The 25,918-nt window shown below is 48.5% G+C and overlaps 1 protein-coding gene across 1 annotated transcript in view; it reads left to right on the plus strand.

Moving 5' to 3' along the window:
- The window catches only part of LOC144480555 (disintegrin and metalloproteinase domain-containing protein 12-like), a 156,494-nt gene that overhangs the window by 103,723 nt on the left and 26,853 nt on the right, over positions 1-25,918 (plus strand). The window contains exons 18-23 of the mRNA XM_078200180.1: positions 3,880-3,988; positions 10,171-10,227; positions 11,626-11,682; positions 19,459-19,515; positions 20,908-20,964; positions 22,715-22,774. Coding sequence (XP_078056306.1) covers positions 3,880-3,988; positions 10,171-10,227; positions 11,626-11,682; positions 19,459-19,515; positions 20,908-20,964; positions 22,715-22,774 — 397 coding nt within the window. The remainder of the gene's footprint in view (positions 1-3,879; positions 3,989-10,170; positions 10,228-11,625; positions 11,683-19,458; positions 19,516-20,907; positions 20,965-22,714; positions 22,775-25,918) is intronic.

Here is a 25,918-nt window from a genome sequence, read left to right on the forward strand (position 1 = left end):
TCGTGGTGTTCCGCAGGGCTCTGTACTGGGACCTCTGCTGTTTGTGATTTATATAAACAATCTGGAAGAAGGTGTAACTGGGGTGATCAGTAAGTTTGCGGACAACACAAGATTGGCAGGACTTGCAGATAGTGAGGAGCATTGTCAGAAGCTACAGAAAGATATAGATAGGCTGGAAATTTGGGCAAAGAAATGGCAGATGGAGTTCAATCCTGATCAATGCGAAGTGATGCATTTTGGTAGAAATAATGTAGGGAGGAGCTATATGATAAATGGCAGAACCATAGAGGGTGTAGATACGCAGAGGGACCTGGGTGTGCAAGTCCACAGATCCTTGAAGGTGACGTCACAGGTGGAGAAGGTGGTGAAGAAGGCATATGGCATGCTTGCCTTTATAGGACGGGGCATAGAGTATAAAAGTTGGGGTCTGATGTTGCAGATGTATAGAACGTTGGTTCGGCCGCATTTGGAATACTGCGTCCAGTTCTGGTCGCCACACTACCAGAAGGACGTGGAGGCTTTGGAGAGAGTGCAGAGGAGGTTTACCAGGATGTTGCCTGGTATGGAGGGGCTTAGTTATGAGGAGAGATTGTGTAAACTGGGGTTGTTCTCCCTGGAAAGACGGAGGCTGAGGGGAGACTTAATAGAGGTGTATAAAATTATGAAAGGCATAGATAGGGTGAACGGTGGGAAGCTTTTCCCCAGGTCGGTGGTGACGTTCACGAGGGGTCATAGGTTCAAGGTGAAGTGGGGGAGGTTGAACACGGATATCAGAAGGACGTATTTTACACAGAGGGTGGTGGGAGCCTGGAATGCGCTGCCAGGCAAGGTGGTGGAGGCGGACACACTGGGAACGTTTAAGACTTATCTAGATAGCCATATGAACGGAGTGGGAATGGAGGGATACAAAAGAATGGTCTAGTTTGGACCAGGGAGCGGCACGGGCTTGGAGGGCCGAAGGGCGTGTTCCTGTGCTGTATTATTCTTTGTTCTTTGTTCTCTTTGTTCAGTGTGTGTCAGTTCTGCTGTCAAGTTCATATCGATCTGTCTTCCCATGGGAATCTAATCAGGGCTTACTCCAATTCAGACAAAGAAAAACTGTGGTTTTATTTTTGCAGACTAACCATTTATCCAGCAAGTGGTAATGTTTCGATTGTCTGTACCCTGTAAGTGGTGGACTAGCCTTGGAGAGGTGAATTACTCACTGCAGGATTCCCGGCTTTTTAGCTGCTCCCACTGTGTCCACTGCATCAGATTGTTCTTTGTTCTTTGATATAATATGAATATAATATGGATATAACTATAATATGAATCTGGGGCGGCACGGTAGCACAGTGGATGGCACTGCTGCTTCACAGCTCCAGGGACCTGGGTTCGATTCCCGGCTTGGGTCACTGTCTGTGTGGAGTTTGCACATTCTCCTCGTGTCTGCGTGGGTTTCCTCCGGGTGCTCCGATTTCCTCCCAAAGATGTGCGGGTTTGGTTGATTGGCCATGCTAAAAAATTGCCCCTTCGTGTCCTGAGATGCGTAGGTTAGAGGGATTAGTGGGTAAAATATGTAGGGATATGAGGATAGGGCCTGGGTGGGATTGTGGTCGGTGCAGACTCGATGGGCCGAATGGCCTCTTTCTGTACTGTCGGGTTTCTATGATTTCTATGATGAACTCTCTGATTGAACTTGATTGAAGGTTTCCATTAACACTGCAATGAAGTTACTATGAAAATCCCGTAGTTGCCACATTCCAGCGCCTGTTAGGGTACACTGAGGGAGAATTTAGCATGGCCAATGCACCTAACCAGCACGCCTTTCGGACTGTGAGAATAAACCAGAGTACCTGGAGGAAACCCATGCAGACAGTGGGAGAATGTGCAGACTTCCACATAACTGGGAGTGTCAGGTCTCCTGGCATACCGGATGCTGACTCAGAGCTTGTAACACTTTATGAACTTAGGTGGAGCTTGTAAATAAAAGGGAAAGAGATACCGGCCTCTGCTGGCTAATTTCAGTGGCAGTGAGGAAAAAAGAACCACCTGAAGGAACTTTCTGGCTAACAGACGTGACGCATTGGGGGTAAGACATTGTGAGGCATCATGCCTCTGTTTGGGAAAGTGGACTCTTTTGACCCTACTCTGGAGGACTGGGCCTAATACTTAGAATTAATGCATTTTTTAAAGGGTTAATGACATTGTAGCGGATGAAAAGCAACGGGCCATTCTTCTGACCGCGTGTGGACCGTCGGCATTTGCTGTTATTCGCAGCTTAACTTTCCCGGAGGCCCCAGATACCAAAACCTTCCAGGAATTGGTGGACCTCGTGAAAGAATATTATGATCCTAGGCCACCTCTGATCCTGAGAAAGTGCCGGTTTCACTTGGCAATCCAGGAGATGGGGGAGTCTGTCACGAGTTTATTACCTCAGCCAGTTTCGCCCCATTAGCTTGGCCCTGAGCCCACTACTACCACTAACGGAAGCCTAATCAGTTGCTTTACATTAGAAACAGGAACAGAAGTCGTATCCACAGCTTTCAGTGGTTCCCCTGTATAAGTCCTCGGTTTTGCTGAAGTCTTCATTAAGGGTAAGGGTTGGAGTCCAGTGCAAATTTTGGTTGAGACATCTGGCAGAAGCTTGCAAATTTGGGTTGACGTTAAATGAGATGTTAAGAGACCGGTTGGTATGCGGGATAAATAATGTGACTATCCAAAAACGCCTGCTGATGGAGCCCCAACTGGACTGTAAGCAAGCACTGTAACTGGCTTTGCTGTTGGAAAAGGCGGCCAGTGGGGTATACAAGTTACAAGGATTCCCGATGGAAGTTGGCACCCACACCAGTTAGGGGATCACCACTTGGGGGCAGGCAATTATATAGCTGCTCTCAGGAAAAATCCGGAAACGAGTAAACCCAAGCCTGCCCAGAGGACTGTCCCAAAACAAGTTTGGATCAGACAGACAACAGTCCCTGCGGAATCCCACCTGGCAAGACACTGTAACTGTTGCCGGTATTTGGAGTCAGAGCAGCAAAAGAAAGTCTCAAAACCTCGATTTAGGAGAATGACCCATAGACTGATGACCAGTATAAATGGAGCTCAGGCACAGCTGTATCCATGGTCGGGGAAGCAGTGTTCAGCAAAAGAAAGTTGAGAAATGGTGCATGTCGTCTCTAAACCTGCTCCACCACCTTCTACCCCATCACTCACCATCCCCAGCACCTGCCACCACTACCCTTCCTCTCCCTTTTGTCACCCTTGAACCTCCCCACATTACCCTGGAGCGCATAGCAATCTACTCCACAAGTCTTTTCTCCCTCAGAGCCAACACCCATTACCACTCCCAGGGCCACCCTATCTCTGTACTCTCCCATTATCTAGTCAACGTGGAACCTACCCACTCATAAACTTCACCAACCAAACCCTCACCCAAGACCTGCCACCTTACCACGTCCCACTCCCTCTCACTCAGACTGCGATTGTTCTCTACTGTTGTCAGTATGCTGAACTCTGTCCTAAAGACCCCACTGTCAACCCCACTGGGAGTCATGATGTGGAGATGCCGGCGTTGGACTGGGGTAAACACAGTAAGAAGCCTTACAACACCAGATTAAAGTCCAGCAGGTTTATTTGGTAGCAAAAACCACTAGCTTTCGGAGCGCTGCCCCTTCGTCAGGGGTGACTCACCTGACGAAGGAGCAGCGCTCCGAAAGCTGGTGGCTTTTGCTACCAAATAAACCTGTTGGACTTTAACCTGGTGTTGTTAAACTTCTTACTGTGTTAACCCCACTGGGACCAGATCCCTCCTGACTCCATTTTACTTCTGTGTGTTTCTAAAATTCTTCAGCATTTCCTGTAAATCTACCAATGAGGAAATTGTGGACTTTGTTTCAGGTTTGTAACAATAAAGGCAACTGTCACTGTGACGACGGCTGGGCTCCTCCACGTTGTGATAGGCTTGGGACAGGTGGCAGCATTGACAGCAGACCTGGGAATGACACAGGTAATCATTCCCTTAATTACAGTGTTGTTACTCGTTCACATGGCTCTCCCTGCTTTGTTTTTCTCTGTGCTGCTTATCATGTGTTCCCCATCTGAGGTTATTGAAGAGTTCCAGACATTTTTCACATCACTGTCGAGGTTACAAGTTCCACCAGTTGCGCACCTTAAATTTTCCAGATTGGAACGGTCTCCCTGAGCTATGTAGGAATATCAATAAGGCTGGAATAATTGAGGTGATCCTTTTATTATCCTAACCCAGTAAATCCACATCCCTAAAGGGTTGTCCCTACATGCCAAAGTTTAGGCCTGTAGTCCTGAGGCTTATCATAGCATCATTTTTTTTGAATAAGGGTGTAACATTAGCAGTCCTCTGGCACCATTCCTGTACTGAAGGAGGATTGAAAAATGATGGCCAGAGCCTCACCAATTTCCATCCTTATTACCCTCAGTATCCTAGGATGCATCCCATCTATTCTTGGTGACTTATCAACTTTAAGTACAACCAGTCTATCTAATCCTTCCCCTTTATCAATTTTTAATCAGTCCTTGGTCTTAACTTATGCTGCAACTGTACAGGACCTTGGTGAGACCACATTTGGAATATTGTGTGCAGTTCTGGTCACCTCACGATAAGAAGGATGTGGAAGCGCTGGAAAGAGTGCAAAGGAGATTTACCAGGATGCTGCCTGGTTTGGAGAGTAGGGCTTATAGAAACATAGAAACATAGAAAAACTACAGCACAAAACAGGCCCTTCGGCCCCACAAGTTGTGCCGAACATATCCCTACCTTTTAGGCCTACCTATAACCCTCCATCCTATTAAGTCCCATGTATTCATCCAGGAGTCTCTTAAAAGACCCTATTGAGTTTGCCTCCACCACCACTGACGTCAACCGATTCCACTCGAAAGGTTGAGGGAGCGAGGGCTGTTCTCTCTGGAGCGGAGGAGGTTGAGGGGAGACTTAATAGAGGTTTATAAAATGATGAAGGGGATAGATAGAGTGAACGTTCAAAGACTATTTCCTTGGGTGGATGGAACTATTACAAGGGGGCATAACTATAGGGTTCGTGGTGGGAGATATAGGGAGGATGTCCGAGGTAGGTTCTTTACTCAGAGAGTGGTTGGGGTGTGGAATGGACTGCCTGCAGTGATCGTGGAGTCAGACACTTTAGGAACATTTAAGTGGTTATTGGCTAGGCACATGGAGCACACCAGGATGATAGGGAGTGGGATAGCTTGATCTTGGTTTCAGATAAAGCTCGGCACAACATCGTGGGCCGAAGGGCCTGTTCTGTGCTGTACTGTTCTATGTTCTTAACTGAATCCTCTTTCACCAAGACATAGGTAATATCTTCTTCCTTGATAAAGACATATTCAAAGTACTCACACCCACTGGCCTATTTCTGATGAGGTCATCCATTTTGGTAGCAAAAGCAGGAAGGCAGATTACTATCTGAATGGCCATGGATTGAGAGAGGGGAATGTGCAACGAGACCTGAGAGTCCTTGTACACCAGTCACTGAAGGTAAGCATGCAGGTACTGTAGGCGGTTAAGAAGGCAAATGGTATGTTGGTCTTCATAGCAAGAGGATTCGAGTACAGGAGCAGAGTTGTCTTGCTGCAGTTATACAGGGCCTTGGTGAGATCATACCTGGAATATTGTGTTCACTTTTGGTCTCCTTATCTGAGGAAGAGTGTTGTTGTTATAAAGGGAGCACAGCAAATGTTTACCAGACTGATTCCTGGGATGGCAGGATTGACGTATGAGGAAAGATTGAGTCGGTTCGGATTATATTCGCTGGAATTTAGAAGAATGGGGGGAATCTCATAGACATCTATAAAATTGTAACAGGAGTAGACAGAGTAGTTGCAGGATGGATGTTCTCGATGATGGGGATGTCCAGAATCAGGGGTCACAGTCTAAGGATATGGAGTAAACCTTTTAGGACTGAGATGAGGAGAAGTAAGATGGGTATAGAGGGATATGGGCCAAATGTGGACAATTGGGACTAGTTTCGGGATTTTAAAAAAAGGGCAGCATGGACAACTTGGGCTGAAGAGCCTGTTTCCATGCTGTAAACCTCTATGACTCTATGGTAAGTTTCTTCACTCAGAGGGTAGCAAACCTGTGGAATTCTCTACCACTGAAGGCTGTGGAGGCTAAGTCACTGATTATATTTAAGAAGGAAGTAGCTATATTTCTCGACTCTAAAGATGTCAAGGGATATGGGGAGAGTGTGGGAGTATGGTGTGGAGATAGAGGCTCAGCCATGATCATATTAAATGGTGGAGCAGGCAGGAAGGGAACAAATGGCCCACTCCTGCTCCTATTTTCTATGTTTCTATTAAGCTTGACACTATGTATAACAAAGCAGCCCAATTCAATCCCTCCACCACTGACGAATAGTGACAGCCGTGTGTATCATCTAGAAGATGCACTGCAGCAACTCACCAAGTTTCCTTCAGCAACTCACCAAGTTTCCTTCAGCAGCACCTTCCAAATCCACCACTGCTACGATCTAGAAGGACAAGGGTAGCAGATACATGGGAACACCACCACCTGGAAGTTCTCCTCCAAGCCACTCACCATCCTGACTTGGAAATATGTCACCATTACTTCACTGTCGCTGGGTGAAAATCCTAGAATTCCTTCCCTAACAGCACTGTGGGTGTACCTACACTTCATGGATGGCACTGGTTCAAGAACGCAGCTCACCAGCACCTTCCCAAGGGTATTTAGGGATGGGGCAATAAATACTGACCCAGGCAGCGATGTCCACATCTCTTGAATGATTAAAATGAATGCCAAGGTCACCTACTCCCTGAGTGCTGCTGGGTAATAGGCATCTGTGAAGTCAAAGTCAGATGGCGAGCCTTTGATTTGATTTGATTTATTATTGTCACATGTATTAGCATGCAGTGAAAAGTATTTTGAAGATGTAACTAGACAGACGAGGGAAGAGCAGTAGATGTGGTTTATATGGATTTCAGCAAGGTGCTTGATAAGGCTTATTGAAAAAGTGAAGGGGCATGGGATACAAGGGGACATTGCCTTGTGGATTCAGAACTGGCTTGCCCACAGAAGGCAAAGAGTGGTTGTAGATGGGTCTTTTTCAGCATGGAGGTTGGTCACCAGTGGAGTGCCCCAGGGATCTGTTCTGGGACCCTTGCTCTTTGTGATTTTTATAAATGACCCGGATGAGGAAATGGAAGGATGGGTTGGCAAGTTTGCTGATGACACAAAGGTTGGTGGTGTTGTGGATAGTGTAGAGGGATGTCAGCAGTTGCAACGAGACATAGATAAGATGCAAGATTGGGTGGAGAAGTGGCAGATGGACTTCAACCCAGATAAGTGTGTGGTGGTTCATTTTGGCAGGTCGAATAGAATGAAAGAATATAATATTAAGGCTAAGACGCTTGGCAGTGTGGAAGATCAGAAGGATCTTGGGGTCCGGGTTCATAGGACGCTCAAAGCGGCGTCGCAGGTAGAGGCTGTGGTTAAGAAGGCGTATGGAATACTGGCCTTCATCAATAGAGGAATTGAGTTTAGAAATCGGGAGATAATGCTGCAGCTGTATAGGACCCTGGTCAGACCCCACCTGGAGTACTGTGCCCAGTTCTGGTCGCCTCATTGCAGAAAGGATGTGGAAGCCATAGAAAGGGTGCAGAGGCGATTTACAAGGATGTTGCCTGGATTAGGTGGCATGCCTTATGAGGATAGGTTGAGAGAGCTAAGTCTTTTCTCCTTGGAGAAGCGAAGGATGAGAGGTGACCTGATAGAGGTGTATAAGATGTTGAGGGGTATTGATAGAGTGGATTCTCAGAGGCTTTTATCCAGGGCTGAAATGGTTGCCACAAGAGGTCACAGGTTTAGGGTGCTGGGGAGTAGGTACAGAGGAGAGGTTAGGGGTAAGTTTTTCACTCAGAGGGTGGTGGGCGCGTGGAATCGGCTGCCAGTAGTGGTGGTGGAGGCGGATTCGATAGGGTCTTTTAAGAGACTTTTGGATAAGTTCATGGAAGTTAGTAAGATAGAGGGTTATAGGTAAGCCTAGTAGGTAGGGACATGTTCGGCGCAACTTGTGGGCCGAAGGGCCTGTTTGTGCTGTAGCTTTTCTATGTTCTATTTCTTACGTGCTATACAGACAAAGCATACCGTTCATAGAGAAGGAAATGAGAGAGTGCAGAATATAGTGTTGCAGTCATAGCTAGGGTGTAGAGAAAGATCAACTTAATGCAAGGTAGGTCCATTCAAAAGTCTGATGGCAGCAGGGAAGAAGCTGTTCTTGAGTCAGTTGATACGTGTTCTCAGACTTTTGTATCTTTTTCCTGATGGAAAAAGGTGGAAGAGAGAGTGTCCGGGGTGTGTGGTGTCCTCAATTATGCTGGCTGCTTTTCCAAGGCAGCGGGAAGTATAGACAGAGTCAATGGATGGGAGGCTGGCTTGCCTAATGGACTGGGCTACATTCATGACCCTTTGTAGTTTCTTTTGCAGTCTTGGGCAGAGCAGGAGCCATACCAAGCTGTGATACAACCAGAAAGAATGTTTTCTATGGTGCATCTGTAAAGGTTGGTAAGAGTTGTAACTGACATGCCAAATTTCCTCCAGGACCAGTCCCAAACAGATGTTACAGATTCAGCAAGAGGCCAAGGAACACCAGGCAGAGGTGTCAGAAACCCTCAACAGAGAGGCACTTGAGGGGAGTCAGCCTGTCTGATGAAATGGTGCTGACATGTGCACACATTGAGGTCTGCCTGGGGAAGGTGGCAGGGTTGCCATGGCGAATCTCACACCACTCAGTTTCTGCCAGAGATACGTAGAGGCCTGCACTCCTTCACTGTGGCCGTGGGCAAGCTTCCTCAGTTACTAAGTGAGAGGGAGACAGGGCACCTTGGCCTTCCTCCAGGTGCCCCTCCTCCTCACAAAGTGCCAAAGGAAGGAAGAGCATTTCGGAACCCCCTTATACTCAGCACAGTGGCACAGTGGTTTGTACTGCTGCCTCACAGCGCCAGAGACCAGGGTTCAATTCCTGGCTTGTGTCACTGTCTGTGCGGAGTCTCCATGTTCTCCCCGTGTCGACGTGGGTTTCCTCTCGGTGTTTCCTCCCACAGTCTGAAAGACGTGCTGGTTTAGCATTTAGCATTGGCCATGCTTAATTCACCCTCAGTGTACCCGAACAGTGCTGGAGTGTGAGGATTTTCACAGTAACTTCATTGTAGTGTTAATGTAAGCCTAACTTGTGACAATAGTAAATAAACTTTTGGTATGGTATGTGACCCTATCAGCTTCAGCCTCTGAGTCTACAGAGACAGCAGCTGCCCCAGAGGAGGAGACCCAAAGTAAATCAGATCTGATGTTATCTTTAACTTCTTTTGCAAGCCATGTTTGGGCCACTAGTTTTGTAGGTGCTCAATGTGGAGGCCTCCAGCCACTGAGCTGCCTTTTGTTGAATGGCCTCACCACACCACCAACTGCCAGCAGCAGGGGGAAGGCCTTTAATTGGCCACTTAAGGGGCTCAATTAGCATTCAGATATAGAGGCCATCTTGCCCTTTCCGCGATGTAATTAGAGGGAGTGAGGAACGTGACGGATACTCAGGCCTTTCATCTTCCCTCACGGTTTTGCAATATACTGTCCCTCCGAACACACTCCAGAAAGTCGAATTAAATTCTGCCATGTGTGGCTGTTGCTCTCACACACAGGCCCTGCTTTTAGCGGCACGCCTGCCCTGAGGCTCACAGAACGGCATTCTCCGTTGGCCTCGGGCACGTCCTTCGAGCCTCGGGCAGGCATGCCAGTAAAATTCCAGTAAGAAGTCTCACAACACCAGGTTAAAGTCCAACAGGTTTATTTGGTAGCAAATACCACTAGCTTTCGGAGCGCTGCCCCTTCGTCAGATGGAGTCAGAAGGAGCAGCAAGCTCCAAAAGCTTATGGTATTTGCTACCAAATAAACCTGTTGGACTTTAACCTGGTGTTGTGAGACTTCTTACTGTGTTCACCCCAGTCCAACGCCGGCATCTCCACATCAGTAAAATTCCAGCCACAGACTCTGACAAACACCAACTGATACAGACAGACACAGTAACATGCTGATCCCAGCCTGACTCTCAGACTCTGAGTGTGCCGTCACAAGAACAGAATTTCACATTTGTTGAGGGTGTTCTTGTTCTTTACTTTCCACAGCAACAACGGACCGAGGAATCACCACAGTGACTCAGCAAAGAACTGGAGAGACTCCAGGTAAGAAAACTCCCAATAAACCTCGCAAATTTAATCAGCAATAAATATAGGATTTTACCAAACAAATGCTGCTCACAGTCTCAGTACGATCTCTCTTCACATCTGACCACATTCACTTCTGACTGACACTTGTAGTACAAGGATCTGGTCTGTATCGGTTATCATAGAATCGTAGAATCCCTATAGTGCAGAAGGAGGTCATTCAGCCCATAATGTCTGCACCGACCACAATCCCACCCAGGCCCTATCCCCATATCCCCATGCATTTATCCTGCTAGTCCCCTGACAATAAGGGTCAATTTAGCATGGCCAATCCACCCAACCCGCACATCTTTTGGACTGTGGGAGGAAACCAGAGCACCCGGAGGAAACCCACGCAGACACGGCGAGAATGTGCAAACTCCACACAGACAGTGACCTAAGCCGGGCATTGAACCCGGGTTCCTGGCGCTGTGAGGCAGCAGTGTGAGCTACAGTGCTACCGTGCCACTCCAAATGTTAATGATGCGCTGAGTACAATATCATTCACGCAGCAAGAGAGGCACGGTAGCACAGTGGTTAGCATTGCTGCCTCACAGTGCCAGGAACCCAGGTTCATTTCCGGCCTTGGGTCACTGTGTGGAGTTTGCACGTTCTCCCCGTGTCTGAGTGGTTTTCCTCCAGGTGCTCTGGTTTGCTGCCACAATCCAAAAATGTGTGGGTTAGGTTAAGCACAAAGGAAGCCTGCGTATTGGTGGAAATTTAAACCACGCACAAGGCTGATGACCAATGTAAGATGCACCGAGTGAGATTAACTGAGATGTGACTTGCCATTAAAACCAGATCCACATAGAGTAGTTGTCAGGAGAATAAACCAGAATGCAGCATCTAAGCTCATGAGCCGCATGATCTGAACCTCTTACGCAACTCTTCGAGGTGTACTGCCCAACTGTTGTGTTGTTTGAGGCAGAGTCTTTGCTCAGGTCACTGCTGCACACAGTATGGGCCAGGCACTGTACTGAGATAGTGCGAGACACCATAGTCCTGAAGCGTACGATAGGAACTCAGAGCATCGCCTCACTTAGAGTGGACATACACTCAAAGTGAAGTTCACAGAAAATAAAATTACATGTGCGCAGAGTATTTGCAGTTTTGGACGACCTTTGTGCTCCCTTTCCTCACTCTACCATTACGTCTAGACGCACCCTGACATTCGACAGAGCTGGAGGCAGCCTGTTGATTGTCACATTCCTGCTGATTTGATGACTTTGGTGGGTGTCCTTCGGAGGGCCGAAGCCTGGAGGGCGCTTGTCTGCTTTATTGTGCTAATCCCAGCCTGACTCTCAGACTCTGAGTGTGCCGTCACAAGAACAGAATTTCACATTTGTTGAGGGTGTTCTTGTTCTTTACTTTCCACAGCAACAACGGACCGAGGAATCACCACAGTGACTCAGCAAAGAACTGGAGAGACTCCAGGTAAGAAAACTCCCAATAAACCTCGCAGATTTAATAATATAGGATTAACTGATGGAATGCTGCTCACAGTCTCAGTACGATCTCTCTTCACATCTGATCGTATTCACATCTGACTGACACTTGTAGTATAAGGATCTGGTCTGTATCGGCTTATCATAGAATCGTTGAATCCTACAGTGCAGAAGGAGGCCATTCAGCCCATCGAGTCTGCACCGACCACAATCCCACCCAAGCCTTATCCCCAGGAGCCGATGCATTTACCCTAGCTAGTCCCCCTGACACTAAGGGTCAATTTAGCATAGCCAATCCACCTACCCTGTATGTCTTTCAGACTGTGGGAGGAAACTGGAGCACCTAGACGAAACCCACGCAGACACGGCGAGAATGTGCAAACTCCACACAGACAGTGACCTAAGCCGGGCATTGAACCCGGGTTCCTGGCGCTGTGAGGCAGCAGTGCTAACTACTGTGCTACCATGCCACTCCAAATGTTAATGATGCGCTGAGTACAATATCATTCACGCAGCAAGAGAGGACACTGGCGGCACGGTAGCACAGTGGTTAGCATTGCTGCCTCACAGCCCCAGGAACCCAGGTTCATTTCCGGCCTTGGGTCACTGTGTGGAGTTTGCACGTTCTCCCCGTGTCTGAGTGGTTTTCCTCCAGGTGCTCTGGTTTGCTGCCACAATCCAAAAATGTGTGGGTTAGGTTAAGCATAAAGGAGGCCTGAGTATTGGTGGAAATTTAAACCACTGATGCACATCAATTTAGACACAGGGCTCGAGGCTTCAGTAAATGAAGGCTTTTATTTACTATTAATGAAGCTATCAGAACTTATGTACACTATCCCAGACTGAAGGGGTCCCGGCCAGAGCAGGGACTCTTAAACTTCTCCCAGGAGGCGGAGCCCGACTGGGATGTGCCACAACAGTAACAAACACAGGTGTAACAACCCCACCCTAACCCAACAGCAACAATAGCGCAATCCAACAGTAACATATGTACATCCTTGTAGTACTGGACAGCCCCTGGCTCAGTACTATCCAGTGGGAACCAACGATGGTTCACCACATTCACCCCTCCTTTGAGAACAAAGGCCGGCGGGGTACAAAAAACAGAATAATGTGTCAGCAGTCTATAAGTTCAGACGGTCAGGGGGACCGCACCGTCGTTGTGACCTCCTCAATACGGGCGGTGACACCGGAGTAGGCACTTGCGGTGGCGTTCTCCCCAAAACGGCGTCCAGCTGTTCTTCCACGGACTCACAGGCCGGTTGACCCTGAGGAGACGGTAGTGCAGGGGATCCTGACACGCCCTGCGGTGGCAACCATCTTCAGGGCTCAGGCAAGCTGTGCATGGGAGTAAAATTGTTAAGCAATGGTCCCGATGCTGCCCGCGCCGTGTCCGGGGAAGAAATGAGAGATAATGGATTTGTTACTGGGGGTATGGGAGCGACAGGAGTTGCTACGTCCCCTGCAGGCGCCAGATCTCGGATTGAGATCGTGTCCTCTCGCCCGTCAGGATATGCCACATAGGCATACTGAGGGTTGGCGTGGAGGAGGTGGACCTGTTCGACCAAGGGATCGGACTTGCGGGCCCTTACATGTCGCCGCAGGAGGACGGGTCCTGGGTACGTCAACCAAGCTGGTAAAGATATCCCCGAGGAAGACTTCCGAGGGAATGAGAGCATCCTCTCGTGGGGAGTAGCATTGGTTGCCGTACACAGGAGGGAGCGAATAGAGTGAAGCGCATCAGGGAGGACCTCCTGCCAACGGGAGACTGGAAGACCTTTGGATTTCAACGCCAGTAGGACAGCCTTCCAGACTGTAGCATTCTCTCGTTCCACCTGTCCATTACCCCTAGGGTTGTAACTCGTGGTCCGACTAGAGGCAATCCCGTATGAGCAGGAATTGCCTCAAGTCATCGCTCATGAACGATGAGCCCCTGTCGCTATGGATATAGCTGGGGTACCCGAACAGGGTAAAAAGATCACGGAATGCCTTGATCACCGTGGCAGCGGATGTATCCGAACAGGGGACAACAAACGGGAACCGGGAGTACTCATCGATGATGTTTAGAAAGTACACGTTCCGATCTGTTGAGGGAAGGGGGCCCTTAAAATCAACACTCAGCCTCTCGAAGGGACGAGTGGCCTTGACCAAATGTGCCCGGTCAGGTCGGTAAAAGTGCGGTTTGCATTCCACGCAAATCCGACAGCTCCTTTTTACCGACCTGACGTCCTCCACCGAGTAAGGCAGGTTGCGGGCTTTTACAAAGTGGTAGAGCCGAGTGACCCCAGGATGGCACAGATCATTATGGAGGGCGTTCAAACGATCCTCCTGAATACTAGCGCATGTTCCACGCGAGAGGGCATCCGAGGGCTCATTGAGTTTCCCTGGACAATACATGATATCGTAGTTATAGGTGGAGAGTTCAATTCTCCACCGCAAGATCTTGTCATTCTTGATCTTGCCCCTCTGCGTATTATTAAACATGAACGCCACGGACCGCTGGTCCGTGATCAGGGTGAACCGTTTTCCTGCCAAGTAATGGCGCCAGTGTCTGACAGCCTCCACAATGGCCTGGGCCTCCTTTTCCACCGCTGAATGCCGAATTTCGGGGCCTTGGAGGGTGCGGGAAAAAAATGCGACGGGCCTGCCCGCCTGGTTAAGTGTGGTGGCCAGGGCGAAATCAGATGCATCGCTTTCCACCTGAAAGGGGATGGATTCGTCTACCGCGTGCATCGTGGCTTTCGCGATGTCATCTTTCAATTTCTTGAAAGCCAATTGGGCCTCTGGCGTGAGGGGAAAAGTCGTGGACTTAATAAGCGGACGGGCTTTGTCCGCGTAGTTGGGGACCCACTGCACATAATAGGAGAAGAAGCCTAGGCACCTTCTCAGTGCTTTTACGCGAGCGGGCAAGGGAAGTTCAGCAAGGGGGCGCATACGGTCTGGATCAGGGCCAATGACCCCGTTTTCCACCACGTATCCCAGGATGGCTAAACGGCGCGTACGGAACACACACTTCTCCCTGTTGTACATAAGAACATAAGAAATAGGAGCAGGAGTAGGCCATCTAGCCCCTCGAGCCTGCCCCGCCATTCAATAAGATCATGGCTGATCTGACGTGGATCAGTACCACTTACCCGCCTGATCCCCATAACCCTTAATTCCCTTACCGATCAGGAATCCATCCATCCGCGCTTTAAACATATTCAGCGAGGTAGCCTCCACCACCTCAGTGGGCAGAGAATTCCAGAGATTCACCACCCTCTGGGAGAAGAAGTTCCTCCTCAACTCTGTCTTAAACCGACCCCCCTTTATTTTGAGGCTGTGTCCTCTAGTTTTAACTTCCTTTAGGTCAAGTTCAGGCGAGATGCAGTGCATAAGAAGTTTTGGAGGTTTGTGTCATGGTCCTGCTGATCATGGCCGCAGATGGTGACATTATCCAGGTACGGGAAGGTAGCCCGCAGCCTGTTCTGGTCCACCATTCGGTCCAATGCACGCTGGAAGACCGAGACCCCATTGGTGACACCAAAGGGAACCCTAAGAAAATGATACAAGCGACCATCCGCCTCAAAAGCCGTGTATTGTCGGTCCTCTGGGCGAATGGGGAGTTGGTGGTAGGCGGACTTGAGGTCTATGGTGGAGAACACCTGGTACTGCGCAATCTGATTGACCATATCAGATATGCGCGGGAGAGGATACGCATCCAGCTGCGTATATCGGTTAATGGTCTGACTGTAATCAATGACCATCCGGGGTTTGTTCCCGCTCTTGACCACAACAACCTGTGCCCTCCACGGACTAACACTGGGCTGTATGATCCCTTCTTTGAGGAGTCGCTGAAGCTCAGATCTAATGAAGATCCAATCCTCAGTGCTGTAACGCCTACTTTTAGTCGCGATGGGCTTGCAGCCTGGTACCAGATTCTGAAATAAGGAGGGTGTGGTGATCTTTAACGTAGAGAGATTGCAGGCGGGGCGCGTTGGGCAATTTGGAGACTGCAGCTGTTCTCCCACTGCCAGTGAAGGGAGTGGCCCACCGTACTGTAGGATTACACTCCTCAAGTGGACCATGAAATTTAGTCCGAGAAGTATTGGCGCGCAAAGATACGGCAACACAAGGAGCTTGAAGCGCTCGTAAACTGTGCCTTGTACTTTCAAGGTTACCACGCAACTCCCTAGCACGGCAACAGACCGGGACCTTGATGCCATAGAGATTGTCTGTTTGGCAGGTTGAATCTGGAGTCCACACCTCTTCACAGTGTCAGGATGGATAAAGCTCTCAGTGCTCCCGCTGTCAAACAGACAATAAAGCACATGATTGTTTACCTGGATATCCATCATTGAACGATCGAGCCTATGAGGCTTGGCCTGGTCCAGGATGATCGACGCCACCATTGGTTCATGAACGCCACTGCAGGCAGCTGAAATCGATGCGGAGGACCCCTGCTGGTCTTTCGTGGTCAGTGTCGACCAACATGGCTGCCCCCATGAATCGCACGTGGGTGAGGGCGCCAAACTCAGCGACCCCTGGTGGTCATACTCCTCCGACTCCGTCGACCGTAATTGGCGTCGTCCTGGACTCGCACGTGGACGAACCCCGCGACGACTTCGACGATGATGGTGATGATCCAAGCTCCGAAGAATCGCAGGCTGCACTGCCGTTCCTGGGTTTCGATCTGCACACCTTTGCATAATGACCTTTTTTACTGATGCGGTGCAGATTACCGCTTTAGCGGGACACTTTTGTCGGGTATGTTTTGCTCCTCCGCAGAAATAGCACCGCGCGCCGCATGGGGCTGCAGCCATCGTCTGGTCCAAATGGGAGCACGCCATAACACAGCACTTCGAGCCCGAGGGACGAGGAGGGATTTGCGACTGCTCCTGCCACGTTGTCTCCACGTGGTCCTCTGGATATAAGACTAAGCTCTTTGAAGCCGACTCGAGCATTTCAACTAATTCGATGGCCTGGGTAAGATTGAGATTACCCTTTTCCAGCAGTTTGAGACGGATGTACGACGATCCGACCCTGGCCACAAACGCATCTCGGGCGAGGTCGTACATGCTCTGCTCAGCCGACACAGCTTTGCAGTCACAGCCCCTGGCTAGCTGTAAGAGTTCATTGGCATAGTCCTCCATCGTTTCGCCCGACTGCCGACGTCGTGTGGCGAGGAGGTAAGGAGCGTGTATCTCGTTAGGTGGTTTTGTATAGCGCTTCTTTAGAAGCTCGAGGGCCTTAGGGTAATTAGTGGCCGCACGGATCGCGAGGTAGACTGTGTCGCTTACCCTCGCATGGAGGACCCGGAGTCTGTCATAACAAAGAACAAAGAACAGTACAGCACAGGAAACAGGCCCTTCGGCCCTCCAAGCCTGTGCCGCTCCTTGGTCCAACTAGACCAATCGTTTGTATCCCTCCATTCCCAGGCTGCTCATGTGACTATCCAGGTAAGTCTTAAACGATGTCAGCGTGCCTCCTCCACCACCCTACTTGGCAGCGCATTCCAGGCCCCCACCACCCTCTGTGTAAAAAACGTCCCTCTGATGTCTGAGTTATACTTCGCCCCTCTCAGCTTGAGCCCGTGACCCCTCGTGATCGTCACCTCCGACCTGGGAAAAAGCGTCCCACTGTTCACCCTATCTATACCCTTCATAATCTTGTACACCTCTATTAGATCTCCCCTCATTCTCCGTCTTTCCAAGGAGAACAACCCCAGTCTACCCAATCTCTCCTCATAGCTAAGACCCTCCAGACCAGGCAACATCCTGGTAAACCTTCTCTGCACTCTCTCTAACGCCTCCACGTCCTTCTGGTAGTGCGGCGACCAGAACTGGATGCAGTACTCCAAATGTGGCCTAACCAGCGTTCTATACAGCTGCATCATCAGACTTCAGCTTTTATACTCTATACCCCGTCCTATAAAGGCAAGCATACCATATGCCTTCTTCACCACCTTCTCCACCTGTGTTGCCACCTTCAAGGATTTGTGGACTTGCACACCTAGGTTCCTCTGTGTTTCTATACTCCTGATGACTCTGCCATTTATTGTATAACTCCTCCCTACATTATTTCTTCCAAAATGCATCACTTCGCATTTATCCGGATTAAACTCCATCTGCTACCTCTCCGCCCAATTTTCCAGCCTATCTATATCCTGCTGTATTGCCCGACAATGCTCTTCGCTATCCGCAATTCCAGCCATCTTCGTGTCATCCGCAAACTTGCTGATTACACCAGTTACACCTTCTTCCAAATCATTTATATATATCACAAATAGCAGAGGTCCCAGTACAGAGCCCTGCGGGACACCACTGGTCACAGACCTCCAGCCGGAAAAAGACCCTTCGACCACTACCCTCTGTCTCCTATGGCCAAGCCAGTTCTCCACCCATCTAGCCACTTCTCCTTGTATCCCATGAGCCTTAACCTTCTTAACCAACCTGCCATGTGGGACTTTGTCAAATGCCTTACTGAAATCCATATAGACGACATCCACGGCCCTTCCTTCATCGACCGTTTTTGTCACTTCCTCGAAAAACTCCACCAAATTTGTAAGGCACGACCTCCCTCTTACAAAACCATGCTGTCTGTCACTAATGAGATTGTTTCGTTCTAAATGCACATACATACATCATCTGTAGTGACCGCTGCGGAGGCTGCTAGGTAATCTTCGAAACACTTCAGCCAGTGGTCGAAGGTGTTAGAAGCGCCCACCGCACGTGAATCTAGCGTCAGACATTCTGGCTTGAGAATTTGCTCCATACTCTCCTTTTTTTTTTTTCTTCCGTCGAGAGTTTAATAATAGTAAATAAAATTGATGCACATCAATTTAGAAACGAGGCTTCAGTAAATGAAGGCTTTTATTTACTATTAATGAAGCTATCAGAACTTATGTACACTATCCCAGACTGAAGGGGTCCCGGCCAGAGCAGGGACTCTTATACTTCGCCTCCGTGCCACAACAGTAACAAACACAGGTGTAACAACCCCACCCTAACCCAACAGCAACAATAGCACAACCCAACAGTAACATATGTACATTCTTGTAGTACTGGCCAGCCCCTGGCTCAGTACTATCCAGTGGGAACCGATGATGGTTCACCACAACCACGCACAAGGCTGATGACCAATGTAAGATGCACCGAGTGAGATTAACTGCGACGTGACTTGCCATTAAAACCAGATCCACATAGAGTAGTCGTCAGTGCAGAAGTATCAGGAGAATAAACCAGAATGCAGCATCTAAGCTCATGAGGCCGCATGATCTGAACCTCTTACGCAACTCTTCGAGGTGTACTGCCCAACTGTTGTGTTGTTTGAGGCAGAGCCTCTGCTCAGGTCACTGCTGCACACAGTATGGGCCAGGCACTGTACTGAGATAGTGCGAGACACCATAGTCCTGAAGCGTACGATAGGAACTCAGAGCATTGCCTCACTTAGAGTGGACATACACTCAAAGTGAAGTTCACAGAAAATAAAATTACATGTGCGCAGAGTATTTGCAGTTTTGGACGACCTTTGTGCTCCCTTTCCTCACTCTACCATTACGTCTAGACGCACCCTGACATTCGACAGAGCTGGAGGCAGCCTGTTGATTGTTACATTCCTGCTGATTTGATGACTTTGGTGGGTGTCCTTCGGAGGGCCGAAGCCTGGAGGGCGCTTGTCTGCTTTATTGTGCTAATCCCAGCCTGACTCTCAGACTCTGAGTGTGCCGTCACAAGAACAGAATTTCCCATTTGTTGAGGGTGTTCTTGTTCTTTACTTTCCACAGCAACAACGGACCGAGGAATCACCACAGTGACTCAGCAAAGAACTGGAGAGACTCCAGGTAAGAAAACTCCCAATAAACCTCGCAGATTTAATCAGCAATAAATATAGGATTAACTGATGAAATGCTGCTCACAGTCTCAGTACGATCTCTCTTCACATCTGATCGTACTCACATCTGACTGACACTTGAGGATCTGGTCTGTATCGGGTTATCATAGAATTGGAGAATCCTACAGTGCAGAAGGAGGCCATTCAGCCCATCGAGTCTGCACCGACCACAATCCCACCCAAACCCTATCCCCAGGAGCCGATGCATTGACCCTAGCTAGTCCCCCTGACACTAAGGGTCAATTTAGCATAGCCAATCCACCTACCCTGTATGTCTTTCAGACTGTGGGAGGAAACCGGAGCACCCGGAGGAAACCCATGCAGACACGGTGAGAATGTGCAAACTCCACACAGACAGTGACCTAAGCCGGGCATTGAACCCGGGTTCCTGGCACTGTGAGGCAGCAGTGTGAGCTACAGTGCTACCGTGCCACTCCAAATGTTAATGATGCGCTGAGTACAATATCATTCACGCAGCAAGAGAGGCACGGTAGCACAGTGGTTAGCATTGCTGCCTCACAGTGCCAGGAACCCAGGTTCATTTCCGGCCTTGGGTCACTGTGTGGAGTTTGCACGTTCTCCCCGTGTCTGAGTGGTTTTCCTCCAGGTGCTCTGGTTTGCTGCCACAATCCAAAAATGTGTGGGTTAGGTTAAGCACAAAGGAAGCCTGTGTATTGGTGGAAATTTAAACCACGCACAAGGCTGATGACCAATGTAAGATGCACCGAGTGAGATTAACTGAGATGTGACTTGCCATTAAAACCAGATCCACATAGAGTAGTTGTCAGGAGAATAAACCAGAATGCAGCATCTAAGCTCATGAGCCGCATGATCTGAACCTCTTACGCAACTCTTCGAGGTGTACTGCCCAACTGTTGTGTTGTTTGAGGCAGAGTCTTTGCTCAGGTCACTGCTGCACACAGTATGGGCCAGGCACTGTACTGAGATAGTGCGAGACACCATAGTCCTGAAGCGTACGATAGGAACTCAGAGCATCGCCTCACTTAGAGTGGACATACACTCAAAGTGAAGTTCACAGAAAATAAAATTACATGTGCGCAGAGTATTTGCAGTTTTGGACGACCTTTGTGCTCCCTTTCCTCACTCTACCATTACGTCTAGACGCACCCTGACATTCGACAGAGCTGGAGGCAGCCTGTTGATTGTCACATTCCTGCTGATTTGATGACTTTGGTGGGTGTCCTTCGGAGGGCCGAAGCCTGGAGGGCGCTTGTCTGCTTTATTGTGCTAATCCCAGCCTGACTCTCAGACTCTGAGTGTGCCGTCACAAGAACAGAATTTCACATTTGTTGAGGGTGTTCTTGTTCTTTACTTTCCACAGCAACAACGGACCGAGGAATCACCACAGTGACTCAGCAAAGAACTGGAGAGACTCCAGGTAAGAAAACTCCCAATAAACCTCGCATATTTAATCAGCATTAAGCATTAATAAGTGACACAGTGGCACAGTGATTAGCATTGCTGTCTCACAGCTTCAGCTTGTTGGATTCCAGCCTTGAGTGACTGTGTGGAATTTGTATGTTCTCCCAGTGTCTGCGCGGGTTTCCTCCGGGTGCTCCGGCTTCCTCCCACAGTCCGAAAGCCGTGCTAGTTGTGTACATTGTTCATGGTAAATTGTCCCTTAGTGTTCAAAGATGAGTAAGGTAGGGGAATTAGAGGAGCAAATATGTGGGGTTCAGGGTCTGGGTGGGATGCTCTGTCAGCCAGTCAGTGCAGGCTTGATGGGCCGAATGGCCACCTTTTGCACGAAAGGGATTCTATCAGATTTTACTGACCAAATCCTGTCCACAGTCTCAGAAAAGTCACTATTCGCACTCAGCCTGACCTCACCTTTGACTGATAATGAAATGGGCAGACACAGGTGATATACAGAAGAACCAATGGGAACACAAGGAAAAGCTTTTGTACACACTGACTGTTTCAGATCTGCAATACACTAAATCTTAGCTTTCAAAAGAGAATTGGCTTATCCTGAAGAGAGTAAATTTGCAGTGCTTTGGGTAAAGGACTATCTAAGTTACAAAAACAGAAAATGCTGGAAAATCTCAACAGATCTGACAGCATGTATGGGGAGAGAATAGAGCCAACGTTTGCAGTCTCGATGACCCTTTGTCAGAGTTGGTTCATGCGATGAGTAGTCTGTCTTTTGAGGAAAGGTTGAGCAGATTGGGTCTATACTCACTGGATTTAGAAGATTGAGGTGTGATCTGATTGAAACATGTACGATTCTGAGAGTAGGTTGGAGGGCTCGACAGGGCAAATGTGTCATGGGGGAATCTGGAACTGTCGGCAGGGGGAGTAGCTTAAAAATAAGAGATCTCCTATTGAAGAATGAGGTGAAGAGGAATTTCTTCTCAGAGGGTTGTTAGCCTTTGAAATTTTCTTTCTCAGCAAGCAGGGGATGTTGGGTCATAGCTGCTGGGCACAGGCAGGGAAGTGAACCTTAAGGGGAAGCGATGGCCGAGTGGTATTATCGATAGACTATTAATCTAGAAACTCAGCTAATGTTCTGGGGACCCAGGTTTGAATCCCACCATGGCAGATGGTGGAATTTGAATTTAATTTTTTAAAAATCTGGAATTAAGAATCTATTGACAATTGGAGGGTGGCACGGTGGCACAGTAGTTAGCACTGCTGCCTCACAGTGCCAGGGACTCGGGTTCGATTCCCAGTTTGGATCACTGTCTGTGTGGAGTTTGAATGTTCTCGTGTCTGCATGGGTTTCCTCCGGGTGCTCCGGTTTCCTCCCACAGTCTGAAAATATGCTGGATAGGTGCATTGGCCATGCTAAATTGCCCCATAGTGTCATGGGGACTAGCAGGGTAAATATGTAGGGCTACGGAGGACGTCCGGGACTGGCTAATCAGATTGGCCAATCCCTGCAGGCACAGCGCAGTAGTCGCTCTAATTCCAGTTCGAGTTGATGTAGAATTGAGACCCGGAGATTGGAAGCCAATGGCAAACCACCACAAAACAATCTTAGGGTGAAGCATCAACAGATCATGAGACAACGTCTTGACTTTGGGTGCAGCACACAGTGCTGAGGTACTATCAGCAACCTCAGACTCTGAGTGCACAGATGAACAGAATCCCTCAATAAATGTGCATGTTTTGTTTCTTTTCTTCAGATTCAGTAACTGAGACAGAAATCAGAACAAAGTTTCAGCAAAGTACTGGAGACACTCCAGGTAAGAAACCACCCGATTAACATCTCAAATTTAATCACCTTTACGTAAATCAAGGAGTTTAGAGTCGGATGAGGGAAAAGCATTAAAAACATTACAGATAATACAAAACTTGCCAAAGTAACAGATAATGATGAGGATAGTTATATGCTTCAGGATGACTGTCATGTATAAAGGCAGCGTTCTTCCTCAGTGTCTTGTCTCAGTGACAGGCATTATCTGAAATTTATTAGCTGAAATGGCAGCCTCCAGTGCTTACCTCATGGCAGATTCACAATATGGCAAGCTAGGCAATACGCTTACCAAAGATTGCATTTTCAAAACCAAACTTCCCACTTATCACATCAACTCATTCTGCTTTGTCCCAAAAAAACAAAGTAAGAAGTCTCACAACATCAGGTCAAAGTCCAACAGGTTTATTTGGTATCATGAGCTTTCGGAGCGCTGCTCCTTCATCAGGTGAGTGAGTGACACTCACTTCATGAAGGAGCAGCGTTCCTGGTCTTGTCCTTCTAGATGGGAGTGGTTGTGGGTTTAGAAAGTGCTGTCTAAGGAACCTTGGTGAGTTCCTGCAGAATGCAGCATCTGAGGTTATCTAAGGCATCTAAGATGAAGGAGCAGCGCTCCGAAAGCCAGTGGCGTTTGCTACCAAATAAACCTGTTGGACTTTAACCTGGTGTTGTTAGACTCCTCACTGAGTTCCTGCAGTGCATCTTGTAGAAGGTATACACGGCTGCCACTGCTCATCAGTGAGGAAGAATTGGATGTTTGTGGAAGGGGTGCTAATCAAGTGGCACACTGGTTAGCAATGCTGCCTCACAGCGCCAGGGACCCGGGTTCAACTCCAGCTTCGGGTCACTGTCTGTGTGGAGTGTGCACGTTCTTCCCGTATCTGTGTGGGTTTCCTCCGGTTGAACAAAGAACAAAGAAAATTACAGCACAGGAACAGGCCCTTCAGACCTCCAAGACTGCACCCACCATGCTGCCCGACTTAACTAAAACCCCCTACCCTTTCCGGGGACCATATCCCTCTATTCCCATCCTATTCATGTAATTGTCAAGACGCCTCTTAAAAATCACTACTGTATCCGCTTCCACTACCTCCCCCGGCAACAAGTACCAGGCACCCCCCACCCTCTGTGTAAAAGATCTGCCTCATACATCTCCTTTAAATCTTGCCCCTCGCACCTTAACCCTGCCCTAGTAATTGACTCTTCCACCCTGGGAAAAAGCTTCTGACTATCCACTCTGTCCTTGCTTCTCATAATCTTATAGACTTCTATCAGGTCGCCCCTCAACCTCCATCGTTCCAGTGAGAACAAACCAAGTTTCTCCAACCTCTCCTCAAAGCTAATGCCCTCCATACCAGGCAACATCCTGGTAAATTTTTTCCGTCCCCTCTCTAAAGCTTCCACATCCTTTTGGTAGTGTGGCGACCAGAATTGAACACTATATTCCAAGTGTGGCCGAACTAAGGTTCTATGAAGCTGCAACATGACTTGCCAATTTTTAAACTCAATGCCCCGGCCGATGAAGGCAAGCATGCCGTATGCCTCCTTGACAACCTTCTCCACCTGCTTTGCCACTTTCAGTGACCTGTGTACCTGTACACCCAGATCCCTTTGCCTATCAATACTCTTAAGGGTTCTGCCATTTACTGTATATTTCCTATCTTTGTTAGACCTTCCAAAATGTATTACCTTACATTTGTCCATATTAAACCCCATCTGCCATCTCTCCGCCCAAATCTCTAACTGATCTATATCCTGCTGTATCCTCTGATGGTCCTCATCGCTATCCACAAATCCACCAACCTTTGTTTCGTCCGCAAACTTACTAATCAAACCAGTTACATTTTCCTCCAAATTATGGGGCAGCTAACCACGGTGGCACAGTGGTTAGCACTGCTGCTCCACAGCTCCAGGGACCAGGGTTCGAATCCCGGCTCGGGTCGCTGTCTGTGTGGAGTTTGCACGTTCTCCTTGTGTCTGCGTGGGTTTCCTCCGGGCGCTCCGGTTTCCTCCCACAGTCCAAAGATGTGCGGATTAGGTTGATTGGCCATGATAAAATTGCCCTTAATGTCCTGAGATGCATAGGTTAGAGGGATTAGTGGGTAAATATGTAGCGATATGGGGGTAGGGCCTGGGTGAGATTGTGGTCGGTGCAGACTCGATGGGCCGAATGGCCTCTTTCTGTACTGTAGGGATTCTATGATTCTATTTATGTATTACAAACAGCAAAGGTCCCAGCACTGATCCCTGAGGAACACCACTTGTCACAGCCCTCCATTCAGAAACACACCCTTCCACTGCTACTGCCCGTCTTCTTTGACCGAGCCAGTTTTGTATCCACCTTGCTAGCTCACCTTTGATCCCATGCGACTTCACCTTCTGCACCAGTCTACCATGAGGGACCTCGTCAAAGGCCATGTAGACAACATCCACTGCCCTACCTTCATCAATCATCTTCGTCTCTTCCTCAAAAAACCCGATCAAGTTCGTGAGACACTCCCTTCCCTTCACAAAACCATTTTCATCCCTTGTCCTTGAGTGGGCCAACCCTATCTCTGTCTACACTCTTGCTCTTTATATATGTTTTAAAAAGCCTTAGGATTTTCCTTAATCCTGATGGCCAGTGCTTTCTTGTGACCTCTTTCAACCCTCCTTACTCCTTGCTTAAGTTTCTTTGTACTTTCCTTCTATTCCGCACTTGCTTCGTGTGTCCCCAGTCTCCTAGCTTTGACAAATGCTTCCTTTTTCTCTTTGACTAGTCTCACAATATCACTCGTTATCCAGGGTTCCCAAAACATGCCATACTTATCCTTCATCCTACCAGGAGTGGGCCAGTCCTGAATCCCTATCAACTTACACTTGAAAGCCTCCCACATGCCAGATGTTGATTTGCCCTCAAACATCTGCCCCCAATCTACATTCTTCAGTTCCTGCCTAATATTGTTGTAATTAGCCTTCCCCCAATTTAGCACCTTAACTTGAGGACTACACTTATCTTTATCCATCAGTACCTTAAAGCTTACTGAATTGTGGTCACTGTTCCCGAACTGCTCCCCGACTGAAACATCAACCACCTGGCTGGGCTCATTCCCCAATACCAGGTCCAGTATGGCACCTTCCCTAGTTGGACTATCTA

Source organism: Mustelus asterias, chromosome 1 (genome assembly GCF_964213995.1).
Source record: "Mustelus asterias chromosome 1, sMusAst1.hap1.1, whole genome shotgun sequence".
In the NCBI taxonomy this organism is placed as follows: Eukaryota; Metazoa; Chordata; class Chondrichthyes; order Carcharhiniformes; family Triakidae; genus Mustelus; species Mustelus asterias.